Raw genomic sequence first — 16,525 nt, forward strand, 5'->3', positions numbered from 1 at the left:
CCCAGCAGAACCAGCTCATTCCAAAGAGTGGCACTGAGGAAGGGCCTGGGCAGTCCCACAGGGGCAGGTGGGTGCCTGGCTGCCAGCACTGGGAACGTGGGAATGCTTCAAAGCACCGGCACTCCTGAGAAAATGACCAAACAAGGCCGTCATAAGGCAAGAGATGAGCCGGGGGGACAGTGGGTCCCACACCTGCCCCTTTTCCCTTTCCACTGTACAGCATCTGCCCAGGCTGTGAGCGAGCTTTGGGCAGAAGCACTCAGTTCTCCCCCAGAATCCAGTGAACCACTTGCTCATCTCCAGAAGAGAATCACAGGCACAGCACTGAATGCACCGATACCCGGCTTACACCTCTCAACACTTTCTCGCTTTGGTTTGTTCATTGAAAAATGGCAAAAAAGGAAAAAAGTCAGCCCAGAGCCCAGGAATGTTAAGCGACTGCTCTTTTACAAAGTCCAACACAACCCCCCCCAAGGATGAGGCTTTACGTAAGAGCCACCTACTCCGTCCGGACGGGATTGTGTCCGGACCCGCGACTCTTCCCTCGCTGACCTTCGGCAGCAGCCGGCGGAAGCCAATTCCCCGAGCACGGCAGCCCCGCGGAGCCGCCCAGAGCCGCCGGCCGCCCCCAGAGCCCCGCAGCCCGTGCCGGTGCTGGCCCGCTCCATCCCGGAGCGGCTCCGGCCGCAAACCGGGAGAGCAAAGGGGAAGGAACAAAGCCCTGACAAAGCCAATGAGCGGAACACCATTCAACCCATCAGCGGGGAGGGCAGCGCAGCGGCCCCGCCGGCCCCGAGCCCGCCCCGAGTCCCCGTTCCAGGGAATGCCCCGGGTTGCGCTGCCCGGGGAGGGACCCCCGCCCTCCCGGGGTGTCCCCCACAGCGGGGCGCGAGCGCGGGGAAAGCCGCGGGTCCCGGCGGGAGCTGCGCCTGGAGCGGCCGATGCCGCCCTCGGGCCCGCCGGTGCCGCCCAGGGGGTGCCGGGATGTGCCGGGAGTGCCCGGGGCGGGGACGGCGCGGCCCCGGCGCTGCCCCGGTGCCGGCGGGAGGCCAGGCCCGGCCGCGCTCACCTGCGCTGGTCGCTCCGCTAGGCCCGCACCATCTCTTGGCTGCCGCCACCGGCGAACGACGGAGGAGCCGCGGAGCCGCCGGCGAGTCACGGAGCGCCGGGGGGGGGCGCGGGGCGGGCCCGGCGGAGGGAGGGGGGGGCGGCTGCCAAGCGGGCGGCCGATCCGGAAAGGTCCCGGCGGTCCATGGCGGGCTGGCGGCTCGCAGGGCTCGGGCAGGGCCGCGGCTGCGCTGGGCCCGATCCCGGCCCGGTCCCGCCTGGCGCTTCCCGGCGGCTCCCGCGCCGCCGCCGCCGCCCCGATCACGTGACGCGCGGGGAACCACGTGACCCCGGCGGAGCGCGCGCGCAGGGGGCGTGGCGCGGGTCAGGCCCCCCCTCCCCGCGGGGCGGTGGGAGAGTCACGTGGCGCAGCGCGCGCGGAGCGACACGGGGAACAGCGGGACAGACCGGGAAACACCGGGACACCCCGGGACACACCGGGACGCACCGGGACACACAGGGACACACAGGGACACACCGGACACCCCGGGACAGGCCGGCAGAGGAGCAGCTTCGGGGTGACCCAGCGGGGGCCGCCCAGTGCCTGAAGGGGCCGCAGGAAAAGATAGAGAAAGGATTTCCAAGGGACGGAGGGACAGGACACAGGGAATGGCTTCCCAGTGCCAGAGGGCAGCGATGGATGGGAGATTGGGAATTGGGAATTCCTGGCTGGGAGGTGGGGGAGACCCCGGCAGAGTTCGCCCAGAGCAGCTGTGGCTGCCCCTGGATCCCTGGCAGTGCTCAGGGCCAGGCTGGACATTGGGGCTGGAGCAGCCTGGGACAGTGGGAAGTGTCCCTGCCCGTGGCAGCGGTGGCACTGGATGAGCTTTAAGGTCCTTCCAAGCCCAAATCGTTCTGTGAGTCTTAGAGCCCTGAAATTCTCATGACAGAGGTGGAACTGCAAGAGCTTAAGGTCGCTTCCCAAAAAAACCCCATTGCACGACTCTGCAGCTTCTGGAGCCCTCGGTCCATTGAAATGCAGTTTCAGAGGAGCTCCGAGGAAATGGTGCTTTGGGGAGAGCAGAGCGGCTGGAACAGAGGAACAGGAACAGTCTCCTGGAGCGAGCCCTTGTGTCTCAGAGAGCGGGATCGGCTCGTTCCTAACGCACCTGGTGACTCCCAGAGCGGAGGATGGAAACGCAGCCCTGGTCCGAAAGAAACCCTGCCCGGGAGCGCGGGCTGGGATTGGGAGCCGGCAGAGGGAGCTCGGTGTTAAAGAGGCTCTTTTGGCTGTAAAGGTGCGCCTTTGTCTCTCTGCGAAGCACCCGGCCGTAGCGGCGTTTTTGCTGCTGTCTCCTGATTTTATTAAACTTTCATTAAACTGTCCCTTTTCTTCAACTTTCCTTCAAATTCTACAAAGAGTGAAGCTCGTTTTTCACGGCCGCGCGGTTGGAGCGGCACCAGCCCTGATCCCTCCGCGGGCAGGACCGCATCACAAATAGTCCCTCCTGGCGGATCACTCCGCGGGCGGGCGCCATCACCGCTAATACGAGTATTTATAAATTCAAAAGAACTCGTTAACGCAGAAGAAAGCAAGTACGCTTCATGCTGGGTGGGAAACATAGGGTCTAAGGGATAAGAATTTTAAAGCTGTCAGAGACCCAAGGAAAGGAGCAAAGGGGAAACAAGAAAGAGAAGGGCTGGGACCCCTGGAAGCATCGCCCCCTCCATTGCCGCCTGCCCCCCCCAAGCCCAGGCTCCTGTGGCGCCGCTCGCAGCTGCAGCGCCGCTCCTGAGCCCGAGGTCCCGCCTGTCCCGGCCCTCAGGCACCGCCCGCGGCTCCACCGCTTGTCCCAGCGGGGCGGCTCCGCCGGGAGCCCCGGTGTTCCCGCCGCCCCCTCCAGCCCCTGCGGGCCCAGCGGTAGCCCAGCCCCCCCTTACGTTGTCCCTGTGCCCGTCCCTAGCCCAGGGTTTTAAAAATCCTCAGGATATTAACTGTGAATTTACGTTTTGTATTAAGAAGACTAAACATCATGGAAACAGCTGAATTTAGGACAAACAATAGGCCAATAAATACAATACTAGTGCTTTAAAATAATTAAATAACCATTTGTTCTTGCATCTATGTTGCTTCCAAATACTGGCAGAATTCCTTCAAATAAACAAACTGCTAGTTTTTTTGTTTTGTTTTGAATTTTTAAAGATTGCATTTTGGCAGTCATTCAGGCAAATCTGGACATTTGTTCCATTCGTCTGAAGTGAAAAAAAGCGATACATCTATCACATTGCACTTTCTCTCTTAGGAAGCCAAAACTAGGGCCCTCCAGGGAACAAGAAGTTTAATTACAAACTATCACTGTACAACAAGACAGATTATTGGGCAACAGTGCGTTCTGAAAGGTATTTGTCATAATGAGGAATGGGCAGGGTAATTGGTGTTTGCCAACTGACAGGCACTCGGTGATCGATGCATCTGAAGGGCCAACAGAAATTCTCCATCCTTGCTTAGGCTCTGCTGACAAGGCACTTTCAGCACTTCTCTCAGTGTTTGGTATCTCTCATTCCAAGTTCCTGCTACGTCCTGAACAGTTTTGGTGAGTGGTAATTTGTAATAGAGGATGGATGATCAGCAGGTGATTCTTCAGTCAAAAGGACTAGTTTTTCCAATTTATCTGTGGGATTTACTTGAAGTGATATGTCATGTAGTACTCAGATGACCTATTTCTACAAAGAATGAAAATTACTCAGCTGCATTAACTTACATATATGAGTGAAAATACAGTTAGATATTACTTAGCTCATAAATGTATAACTGAATAAAAAGTGTTCTCTGAAGGATACAAGTAATCTTTACTGCCATTTGGCGGTAGACAGAGAGAAGTGACACACCAAGGTTACTCTGCTCATCAGTGGCAGAGATGGGGAATGATCTCACCTGAGCTCCAGGGCAGCATCTTATGCATGAACTGTACTGCTCTCCTCGTTCATTTGGGAATAAGGTTAGCATCCAAAGATAGAGCAGAAACACATTCTCTGGTCAGGCCTGTAACTCTTTACAGTGCTCCTTGTACATTATTGTGAAGCACTTGACACCAGGCACAATCAAAAAAGGGATACTAGAATACCCTGACCCTTAATTTTATCTAGAGCAAAAAATTGTTACGTAGCAAAGTTCATGTCTTAGGTAGCTAAAGGAGAGCAGCTTCTTCATTTCACAAGATTTAATAGAACAGTCAAAGCACTAGAATGCTACTGAAATTAGGAAATGCTGCAATAAATCACAGAGTTCTACTGCTTGCATTAAAAAAAAAAAAAAGTTAAAGTTTCTGGATTCCCATTTTAAAAATAGACTTCACAGTCATTAAAGAGTACTAGGGGTCTCTGAGAAGAATAAGCACAGGCTTTAATCTATTGTTTTTAATAAAGGAAGTTCTGCCCCATCTGTAGGGTCAGAATCACAAATCATCTATCTTATTATCTGAGAATAAAGACTGAACATTAGTCATATTCTTTTTATAACACAGAGTGACCGATACTTCAAAGCATTGTCATCACTGCTCTCTGGCTGTAAATGAAAACGTCATGGTGCTTCACTCTCATCTTGTATTCATATGCTTGACAGACAAGTTAAATGAGAATTGTCCAAAGCTATGAACCAAACCATGACAAAAGTAGCTCTTAGAGTGGTTTTAAATCACTCAAGCTGACATTCCTCGGCCCCAAATGTCAGACCACACAGTGCTGCGATGCACGCAGCAGGCAGAGCGCACTGTCCTGTTCCTCGGCTCCCAGCTTCAGAAGTGGCTACTTGAGTAAATAGAAACCTCAGAAACGTAGTTATGGAAATAGTGCATGTCAGCAGACTTCAAAGGGCAGAACATATTGATAATTGCAGAAAGAGGCCCAAAAGGGCTTCAATCACTCCCTGTCCCTGCAGGTTTTTTTGTTGTCCTCTTAAAGGAGCAATGACTGGGTGAGGATGAAACTGCCTTCCTGCCCAGCTGACAGAGGCTTTACAGGCATTCTAATGCTTCTGTTTGCACTGCTGCCCTTCCAGCTCTGTGCTGTCTGCAGCCTGAAGGCTTCCCCAGCTCTGAGAGCACAGACCAGCACTGGAAACACGACCAGCGCCAGAGGAGCTCCAGCGGTGACATCTGCTGAGCCCCCGGGCTCGCATCCTGAGCCATCGCAGGTCCGAGGGAAGCACCCAGCTCTGGTGGCTCCTTACCTGCCAGCACTGAAGCAAACGGCTGCTGGGGATCGAACGGCATTTCAACCTGCCAGACTCCAGGTTCTGGGTATCCAAACGGAATACCATTTCCTGAGAATAAACACAAATTCATTATCCTGGTGTGGCTACAGAGAAAAACTCACTTAGACAGCCTGTTCTGCTAATGTACAAAGTAAAGATGTGTTAGATCGTGCAGCTGTCATCGCAGCATTGATGTTTACAGTCTGTGTCTGTTTTACATCTGTATATTTTCATTCAGTGTTTTACTGTATCCTGGTCACTCTATAGTGAAACACAAATCTTAAAAAAATACAATTATTTTCAAAAAAAAGGAGATGCATTGTTCATTTCTACTCCAATGAAAAGCTGGATTGTACTTAAAAGGCATTGGCTTCTATTTGGGAAAGTGCTGATAGACTGTGTTGCAACAGGAGACCCTGAAGGGATTCTGGCTGACTCAGAAATTTCTCCAGGGACTGCTGAATAATGTTCACAGCAGACACAGTTCAGACTCTTTTAAAATGAAAGAGCATATGCTCTCTCTTATTATTTTTAACAAGGCTAATGATACAAGAGATATCAGAATAGATTTTTCCTTGTCGTTTCCAAATACCGTGTGATTAATTCCTGGGCCACAGAACAAGGGCATAGAGGAAGATAAAGAAAATAAATTATTTAAAAATTATTCCCTATGTTTTCAGTGGGTAATCAACAAGTCGATTCCTGTAAGCATCCATTTGAAGCTTTCTTATAGTTCAGAATTGCCAACAAGGGCTCTTTTACTTGCCCCTTTCAGTGGTTTCCTGAAAGCACACTTAAGCTGAAATCCACTGTGAGTCCTGCTGAAGGCAAATTGATAGCTCAGAGGAGTAAAGTGAACTCTCTGCAGGTATAGAGACTTGATCTTCAGAATTGTCCTGCCATTAAGAGAAGGGAGATTGCCTAGAGAATGGCTTTTAACATATTTTCATTCACCATGCTTTCCTATCTACTGTGATACTTAAAATCCCTCTAGTACTCAAAAACCCATTCAATGTGGATTTAATGTCTATTGTAGAGAAAAAACTTTAGAAGCTAGTTTAAAAAAAAAATCAAAACACCTCCATGGTTTAAACGATTAAAAATAGGTGAAGTGATTTTAATTATTTGTTTCCATACCTCTGACTTGCAAGACGCCTGGAGAGTACAAATGACAAGCAAGTATGTCCAAAGATGGCCACATAGGATTAGACTTCACAACACATTAATTCAATTCATCCTTAATGGACATCAGATTATAAATGACCAAACCTTTCTATGTTATTGAGGTGCCTCCTAAACTCTCTAGGCTCAGAAGACAAAAGCCCAGGATATTGAATAATTAAGCTCCTTAAGAGAAAAGAAAAATCAATTCCAATCTGTGAACATAAATTCAATTTCCTCCAGCCGTCCTAGCTCATACAAAGCAGAATTTAACCAGCAAAAAACTCGTTACCTTCCCAAACCTGTGGAATATCCAGCAAACCAAATTCTCAGGCTCCTACAGTGAGCAGAGCAAGGACAGAACTAAACTGATTTTTTTTTTTTTTTTCTTACAATGCTACGCTGGTGTCCAATTGTCCTTAGTTCTAGGATGTGCAACCCTGAGCTGCTCAGGGAACCCTTGCCTTATCACATGCGAAGAGGCTGTCTGCAAGCCCAGCAATACTCAGGGGACCAAGGGAGTTACAGATCAACATCAAGTATTTCAGGCTTCACCCCGACAAACTAATGGACACTACCAAGCATTCACACAGAATTAACCTCCTGCTTTCACTTCGGGCAAAGCTTTCAAAGAAAAGAGCATCCCTTGGAGAGCTGTGGCTAACAGCACCAACCGGGCCAAGCCTCTTCTTCACCAGCCAAGAGAAGTTTTGGCAGCGACTCGAGCAATAACAAGACAAGGACTTTAATCCCCTTTAATTGTGTGATTCTGTTGGGGATTTGTGCTGCTTCAAAAGCAGTGTCTGCTGTGGTTTTGAGTCACCTGATCCACACTGTTTTCCTCTCTGTTTTCACAGCTCTGGCATTGGCCAGGAGAGCACTGTGCAGATCCACGAGCAGCTTTCAAAGGTCAGCAGAGCACTGCCTGGTTTCACAGCCTCCGTGAGGCTATCTCAGGGCCTGGCTCTCCCAAGCATCCCACAGCTTCCTGGAGAGGTTGCTAATTACCAGACATTCATTATCTGTTCTTATAACCCAGAGATTTAAATTGAAAAAAAAAAACCAAATTAAAAAGGGGAGGGACGGAAGAATGAAAAAATACTAAGAGAATGGATCTGCACTAAAAGTGCTTTGACTTATCCTGTAGGACTCCTGGCTTCAGTTCCTACAAGGAGACATTTTCAACTGCCTGTCAAATTCACATCACTGGGCCTATCCTCAGCACCCTCCAGCCTTGTCACATTTATATGGAGAGGTGGTGGAAGGATGGTGGCTGAAGGGTGTTTGGGGCTCCAAGAAGGAAAGGGAAAATATGCCTGATGCCATTCAAGGCTGATAACTCAGTAGGAGGCTGTAGAAGAGCTTCTCTGTCAGAAGAGGCAGGAGCAGTGCTGAACACTGCCCAACCTACCACTGCAGCTGAGCAACCAGGAGGAATGTGGGAGAGGCAGGACTGGGAGACAGTGAGGGGATTAGGAAACACGATGCCAGGATTCTTCTTCCATTTCCTTTCTAAGGTAATTGGTCCTGTCTAACTGAGACAGACCCCTTGTCTAGACTGGCTGCCGGACTGAACAGTCAGACCAAATCCATAATTTCATAAGGTCTGGTGAAAACAACCTTCACAAATGAAGTAGTTGAAATGAAGTAGGGCAATGGTAGAGTGAATAAGGAATCTTGCTAATGAGCCAGAGGTAAACCAGAGCCTTACTTACACTCTTGCTGAGAGCTGTTCTGTTCCATTCAGCTGTGTATTTGATCATTCAGCTAAGAAACCAGCATGATACAAGGGATCTAAAATTTCAGTTGCTTCAACCGGAATATCTAAAGTAGCAAAGCAAAGAAGCCAACAAATTATTTCATTGTAAGCCAAATTATACAGGATATACCAGACAATACCAGGAGCATTAATGGTTTATTAGGGAAAGAACACCACCAAGTAGATCTCTCCTAGCTTCAGTTTTCTGTTGCATAGGCAGCCCCTCTGGGTTGGTCATCCAACACACAGATTGGGGGGTACATAATTATGGGTCTCAGTCTGGGCAAGCTTAATCACTTTTTTTTCCATGAGGACCTTCCCTCGATTCCATGTGTCAGTGATAGAACAAGGGGGACTGGCTTTTAATGAAATATGGTAGGTTTAGATAAGATAGCAGGAAGAAAATTGTTTCCTTTGAAGGTGGTGAGGCCCCGGCACAGATTGCCCAAAGAAGCTGTGGATGCCCCATCCCTGGAAGTGTTCAAGGCCAGGCTAGATGGGGCTTTGAGTAACCTGGTCTAGTGGAAGGCATCCCTGTCCATGGTAGGGAGGTTGAAACGAGATAATTTTTAAGGGCCCTTTCAACCCAAACCATTCTATAATTCTATTATTCTGTTTCAGGTCATTGCATTTATTAACTTTAAACCTCATTTCCTATATTCCTATAGAATTTCACCAAGCCCTGAAGAAAAGAGAAAGCTATTTCTATAGCAGCATAGAAGCCTGCACCACAGGCAAGCAGAGGGACAGGTCACACACATCTCAACACTGTCTGAGAACAGTATCAGTGGGATAAATACAGCCAAGGTGTGATACATATAGGAGTTAAAAAGAGACTTGTGTACTAAGTGGCTGCTTGACACAACACTAAAATTCTTCTGTTGTGGGGGTTAGGTCTCAAACATTTACCACTTAGGATAGTGATTTCTTTGTCACCAGTAAATGAAGACCAGTCAGCTGCTAACTTCAGCTCAGGAATATGCCACTAGTGATGGAGGACATCCAAGACCTGCTTGGTGACCAGACTGCAACACACTGCAAAGTCCTGAGATGCTGTCTCTGGACTCAGGCTTAGAGAACCTTTTCAAAGTGTTTATTACTCTCACGCACAAGGCACAGGAAACCCTCTGCGGTATATGTACATTAAAGACAGAACCACAAGTTTCATCTTGAACTCTGAATGTGTGTGCGCAAGGAAAGTATGTGCAGAAATGACTTACTAGAAAGGAAGACATCTGGGTCAGATGTTCTCTTCACTTAGTTAATCACATGGAAGTGTCATTCTGAAGAACTTTGTGTATTAAGCCTGAGGAAAAGTGCTTTGTTCAAAAGCGATATGCACATAGCAAATGTGAGAACAAGAGTTCCCGTCTGACCCACAGAATCCACCACTTACCCTGTTATTTATGCAAGCTGCTGTCAGGTCATTTTTTACACACTCACATAGTATTTTCCAATCTATGATGAATGCTACACAAGATGAGGGCTATTCCTTGACATGTCAGACTAGTGAGAAAGTTAAATTACCTCTTTGTGAGTTCCAAGCTCAATGTATCCACAGAGAGGGTGAAACGCTCCTGTGCCACAGACATAAACATGGGTCCAGTTGTACGGCTGAAGAACTCGGATAAAATTGGCACACTCTGTCTGTTGGGAAAAGAAAGATAAAGGTTACTTTTCATGTTTATTCTTCTCTTTCACATTATACATAGAATATAAGTTACAGCCATAGCATTGGTGTATTTAAACTCAGAACTACTGTAGCAGAAACTGTTTACAAGTAGTTCAAACCTGTTAGGACTATAACTTGACAGTGGCTATCTACCAGGCAGTTCATCAATCAGACTTGCAAACCTAATTCTGCTGTATGCTTACAGCCACGAGAAACTGTCTGCTCACACCACGGTTTGGAGGGAATCTGTTCAGCCAGTGTTGTAGCAAACACCACCCGTCAACAATTGGGCAGAGGTCGCAGAGCCACTGGGTTTGTCTGGCTACCAGTCTTCCTGCCTTTGCTCCCAGCTCAGGGTACTGCACATGCTTTAATACCAAAGATCACATGATTAAAGCGACTGCGGTGGGCTGAAAGGCTTCAACACACTTCCAAGGGCATGCTTTGTCTCTGCACCAACCACATCTTACTGGTGACTTTTATTTGGTCATTTCTGAGTCCAGTGGGACATCCTGGCTCTAGCTGGGCTTGCTCCATGTTGTTGTTGTTGGTAAGTAGCACAGGCATGCTTGCAAGGATGATACATGGGGCTGGGGGAAAAGCCTTGATTTAGCCTTGCCCAGAACGAAATGAACACAAAAACACATAACAGATACTTCAGAGGGAACACACAGGATTTGTTCATATGTTCAAGCCATCACCCTGCATCTAAGTGAGAGTCCGAAACAACTATTTCCCTCTCAGGACCTTCTCCTTTTTCTCTTAGTGTAGAAATAGACCAGCACAAATCTTCCACACGCACCAGTATCAGAATATTTCCAATGCTCAGCATTGTTTAGGTTCTGACTGCTGTAAAGGTAAGGGTAGTAACAAGTTAGAATAAAAAGCTAAACTCTTCAGGCAGAGAGCTGAGAGCATTTTGAGCTGGAAGATACCTTGGTAACCGACATGCTGGAGATTTTTTTTGGAGAGAAAAGGAAGAAATTTTATTTTACAGCCAGGAAATGTTTACATTTATAGTGGGCTCTAGACACATGACGTAATCTGTGCTGCACAAAACATATAAAAGTTGTATTGTGTACACGTATGTACCTTAAATATACTTCCTAAAGAAGATTTGTGGTTTCTGGCAAAAGCCATTGAGTCTGAGATTTTTTTTTAAACCCCAACTGCAGCTGTCTGCAAATTAAGTTGATTTGTACACTGCTCTACTACTGTTTCTTTAATGAATTATAATGAAGTTACATTCAGGATACACCCAAGAAAAAAAGAAGCATTTTAATGTGAGAAAAGAGGATTCCAGGGAAATACTGCCTGGTATACATTTTTGAGGAAACGCCATTCATCTCTCAGCTGCATTTATTACACAAAAGAACAACATATCATGATTGATGCCTGCAAGATTGAATTTTTTTAAGTATTAATATTTAAAAACCAATAGAAATGTAACTTTGTTTTTCAATTAAGAAAAAACACTTAGGACATTAGTTCAGAAGAAGTGTAACAAGAGCTTACTAAAGCATTTTTTGCATTTAATAAAAAATACATAGATATGCATAATCCTCAGCCATAATAAAAAACATACATCATACTTACATGGGCATCTTTCCCAGCTAATTTGCATAATTCTACCTTTTCTTTTGCTGCAGGCCAGTAAATCTGTAATAGAGTTAAAACAAGACAAAGATGATGAAGATTATACACTGTCCTGTGACTGTAGATTATTCCAGGAATAAACAGTTAAAACAGATTTATGCATGTTGAAGGACCTTGCATGTAAATTGAAATGAACATGACTTCAAGTACAAGATCCCATTACAAAAAGTTAAGAGGCTTTAAATCAACCCCCCTGATTCTTGTTTATTTCTTCATTGGCTACATGTACTTTTAAAAAGCATTCAGTTAATCTGGCCGGGGCACCTTGTCACCATTATGTGTTTCTCTCAAAGTTATGATGAGCCAAATCATCTGGAAACTAAACTGATTGCAAAGCCAGGCAAATTACATTTGTAAGAATTTGGTCCAGTGGACTTGGCAGAACTGTTATAAAAAAAACACTTAGCTCTTTCTGCCAATTTTCAAATGAAAATAATTAGGTTCAAAAAACTAAGGACAGCTGAAGGGAAATTTGTAGAACAAAAAGTACATTTGGCAGGAATCAACAGTGCATGGTTTAAAAACATCAACATTAACTGAGTTTACTGAGAAAATGACACAGAAGTTTAGAGAAGAACTGTGGACCTTAGATAATTGCCAGTATATATTGATACTGTTTCTCTTTCTTTTTTAATCTGCCCTGCAGAATTCTACAAAATAGGTTTTGATGTAGATAAATCCAGATGACAACATACTATCAGTTACTGTAATCCAAATTGTGTTGGTGAAGAAATGTCAGTGAACAACAGTGCAGGTTCTGCCTCACTGATTTCCATTAAGCAGTCAAAACTGGATATGATTGAGTACATCTGATTCTATTAAATTTAAAATAGAAGCTAAATACAGATTCTTCTCGAATCACTGTGTTAAATATGGATATTTTGTACTTCTAATTTTGACAAGAAAAAGCAATTGTTATTTCTCATGACTAGTAATAAAAACACCACAAATCACACTACTTTTTAAGCAAATATTGATTAGTAAATTGCCTGAAGTCCCAGGCACCAGTCAGCAGGTCATTAGTAGTCACAAATGCTTTATAGTAGTCTCCAGTCATGCTTTACAAAATCTTAAATAGCAAATGTATAGGAATGAAGAATTATTATAATATGCACTAGAAATAAAAACAACATCAAGGAAGGACGCACAACTCAGTGGCATGCAAGAGGAGTTGACTGCTGTCATATTCCCCTTCACCCAGCTGTTGGCACCTTACTGGAAGTGGCTTGACATACCCAGGCTCAGTCCCACACAGGTAAGGAAAGCAAAAAGCAAGTGGCCTCCCTCAAGTACCTTTATCACTTTCCAAAACCTACAGTCACTGTTTCTCTCAATCTGGAAACAGTCTGGATTTTACTTCTTTCTCTTTCCTTCCCAGTGAAAATGGATGTATTGGATTTCTGCAAGGAAATTAATTTCCTCTCAAGTGAACTCCGTTACCTTCCTGATAAAAAACCTCTTAGCAGAGACAATGTCGTTTAAGTTACTTAAACCTTAACCCTCTGCAACAATATTTACATGGAGTCAGAGATAAGACAGTGTAACAGCATTGCAGCACTGGAGCACAAATTTGCTTTCCCAGAGCATTTTCTCGGAAAGATCTGGTCAAAGCACCCAGGTATGGAAATGCAATCAGCCATCCCAGGGATGTGTGGATGGCACAGAGCACAGTGCCAGGAAGCACAGAGGAAAGTACTGGAAACATCATGAAGGGCTGAAGGTAGGTCCAGTCTGGTCTCCACTGCAACACAGAGAAGTTTAAGAAGAAAAGCTGATGAAAAGCGACCCGTGAAGAAAAGCTGATGAAAAGGAACAGATAGAGGAACGTAAGATCATGGATCTCCAAATACATTTGGCCACGGAGATTTGTCTGAGATCTGATCCTCAGTTTTCTTGTACATAAACTTTATGCCCAAGATCCCTGAATCACTTACAGGAAAGCCTCGAGGTCTTCAAGGGGTTTGGGAGATTTTTGGCCAAAGTTTAGTTATCCAATGAGGTAGACAAGATGTCCCTTTGTAGGCTTTTGAAAATGCCCACCTGTCCTTGCCAACTACACAGAAGAACTGGAGGAGTTAAAAACAGAGACATCTGCTTCAAGGCTTCAGAAGTGTTAATGGACTTGAGTTACCCTCAAATCTTCTACAGATTCTTTCATGGGAATCAGTGTTTGTCCTACAAGGCTGAAATACACACATCCCCCCTTCTATGATAATTGACCACAGACAATTATTATTTAAAAAATCAATTGTTTTACTCTCTAGTTACTCAACAGCCTCAGTATTTAGCATTATATAAGGCCACATTAGACAATGAAAAGTGAAGCTAAGTGATCTAGCTTGAAAATCAATTTGCAATTATATATGGGGGAGTAAAAGTGATATTTATTAGCTTACCATATGAGAAATGAGAGATTCCCAGAAACTGTCAGTTCTAAATTGTAATAGATCAAGAAAATTGCATCATTTGATGAGTTGCATCATAAAAATTGCATAAAATAATGAGTTGATGTGCTGAGCAAAAAAGCATGAACTTCATTTTTTATTACAGGACATGCTGTGTAACAGTGCCACAAGCCTGGTTCCCTCAAACACTGGCACAAGCAACATTATACATGTGTACTGACTTTTCTGTAGGGGGTGAAATTAAATTGTACCATTATATTTTATTCCAATGTGTTACTTAGTTTCACAATATGCCAAAAAAGTAAGACTGGAGGCTCCTGTAGTTTCTTTCAGATTTAAAATCATTTAGCTTGTAAATGGTTTGAAGCTTTGAAGTTGGTCTTTTTTTTTTTTTTTTTTCTATTTATATGCTTTATTCACAATGGTAACATCTTATTAACAAATTCTCTTTTATTCCCAAATTTCTCAATAAGTAAAAACCTCAAGGAATGGAAAAAAACCCCCAGATAGCCAGGCCTTATATATTAAAGGTGACAACAACATTGACTTGTAAAGTTACAATAATTTTGTGTTACAATCAGTACAAATTATATACTTAATATACTTTATAGTTGTATGTATCTGAAATGTCTGGAGAAATCTTAGAATAGCTAAGTGGAGTTACTGAATTTAAGGCAAGAATGCAACTAGTTGGAATATGTGAACTGTATACTTAAACAGGATTCTTTTCTTTTCTTAATCTTCGGTTTATTTTCCTTTTAAAATAACCATATCAAAATTCCAAAGGTCAGCTACTGTCATGATTTCTAGATTTTCTCTTCTATTGCCCAATTAAAAGAAAAAAAACAACCTCACCATTACTTTTAAATCATTCTTCAAATATTTTCTTAAATTTAGGAATGGGAAAGAAATTAAATTCTCCTAATAAATGGAAGTTAATAAACTCTTTTCTATCAGAGAGAAAGAAGACCTCCCAGGAGTACAAAATTAAGCAGTACATAAGTGTAGGACAGATAAGGTATCACTTTAAAGGGTAGCTGGAAATTGATTTCTGATTAAAACAAAACATTTAAAACCACAGAGGTCTTTTCCAGATCAGGAGCAGTGAATTTCTAAAAGTAACATTTTCCCTTCCTCCAAATATGCATTTTACTATAAGAAAGGAATGAAAAAGGAAGTAATTTTTTTTAATACATTATTTATATATAAATAAATTGGTATGTGAATGCTCTATATATATATATATATATGTATGTATGTATGTATGTATATATATATAAAAATAATATCTGGATCCACCACTAAGAGCCAAATTTCAGCTGCCATCTGTCATGAATTAATAATACTGGTATTTTACTCATTTTTATGTATGCATCTTTCTCTATCAGATTTTGTTCCTAGCCTAACACTTAAGATTATAAATCTTCAGGAGAAGGGGTGCTCAAAGATAAAACAGTGAAATCTGATTACAAAAAAATGTGTGAAAGTACAGCTTTTTCAAGAATCACTTCTAATTAGGCTACTAAATCTAGGATGGTGCAGAACTTTGCAAAATGAGTGGAAAATGCTATCTATTGTCACAATACAAAAGAGGAAGATCACAAGCTATCTAAACAATTTAGAAGCCCACTGGTCTTTTTTCATCTGTTTTTAAGGTTTCAGAACAAGTTTTTAGGTAGGGAAGAAATAATACAAGTTTCCAATGAAAACGGAGTGTGGCAGAGAAGACAACAGAACTTGGTAAACGGCCACTATCCCACTCTAATATTGTACTTTTCTTAAATAACCTAGCTGAATTACATTAAGGTGGTAGAGCTGCTCTTCATCAGGGCTCCATTTAAGTATTCACTACATTGTCACATGGAAACTGATTAGCTCAGCTGCCAAAAACAGGCATTAGTACAAGAAAAAAAAATGGTCTGATAAGTAAAGAACTTGAGGTACAAAGTTACTCGTGCAGTTCCCCAAGAAACAGTGTCAGAACTCATCCTATTTCATGCACCCTTCAGTAGCTTTGGTAAAAACCCAGAACTCTCCAACAACCCCTGCAGATGACACAAGGTTGGGAAGCATCACTAAAACAAAAGAAGTTAAATTATGCAGGAATAATCAAAGGGCTCTGAAGACCAGAATTATCAACAGCCAGAGGAAATGGGTATAAACTGCTAATAAATAAATATAAATAATAGATTGTAGATTTGAACAAAAATCAAATCTGAAACATTGGCGTAACAAGGATCTGTTCCACAGCAACAACATTCCTAAAGAAGTTGCATGAAGTATCCCAAAGGGCCGCTTACAACAGATGATGATTTGGGACCCTGAGCCAGTGCACCCTGGGACAGATGAAAACAACTTGTTCCAAAGCTGCTGCTGGGGATCTGACATATTTATCTATTTGGCCCACATGGGGCTGTGTCTTCTAGCACCGACAGCTCCTGCAGGTTGGCAGCTTTTCAAAAGCTTGTCAGGCCTTGACAGCATTCCTATTCCTGCGGAGCTGGGCGGGTCGCGCTGCAGATCACACCGTGATGATCGCGCTGACGTGTAACCCCGCGGGCACTGTTAGCACA

The 16,525-nt window shown here is 44.2% G+C and overlaps 1 protein-coding gene across 14 annotated transcripts in view; it reads right to left on the reverse strand.

Annotated features, from left to right (window-relative positions):
• LOC138112212 (semaphorin-3D-like) overlaps positions 1–16,525 on the reverse strand; it is a 57,549-nt gene that overhangs the window by 11,427 nt on the left and 29,597 nt on the right. For 9 of the 14 annotated variants that reach the window (XM_069018945.1, XM_069018942.1, XM_069018938.1 and 6 more), the window contains 4 exons: positions 11,488–11,550; positions 9,747–9,866; positions 5,276–5,368; positions 1,070–3,771 (listed from right to left, as the gene is read on the reverse strand). In XM_069018945.1, the coding sequence (XP_068875046.1) occupies positions 3,766–3,771; positions 5,276–5,368; positions 9,747–9,866; positions 11,488–11,550 (282 nt within the window). In that variant the 3' untranslated portion in view covers positions 1,070–3,765. The other 5 variants (XR_011151598.1, XR_011151599.1, XR_011151600.1 and 2 more) reach the window with 2 other exon arrangements.

The sequence above is a fragment of the Aphelocoma coerulescens genome, chromosome 6 (genome assembly GCF_041296385.1).
Source record: "Aphelocoma coerulescens isolate FSJ_1873_10779 chromosome 6, UR_Acoe_1.0, whole genome shotgun sequence".
Lineage (NCBI taxonomy): Eukaryota > Metazoa > Chordata > Aves > Passeriformes > Corvidae > Aphelocoma > Aphelocoma coerulescens.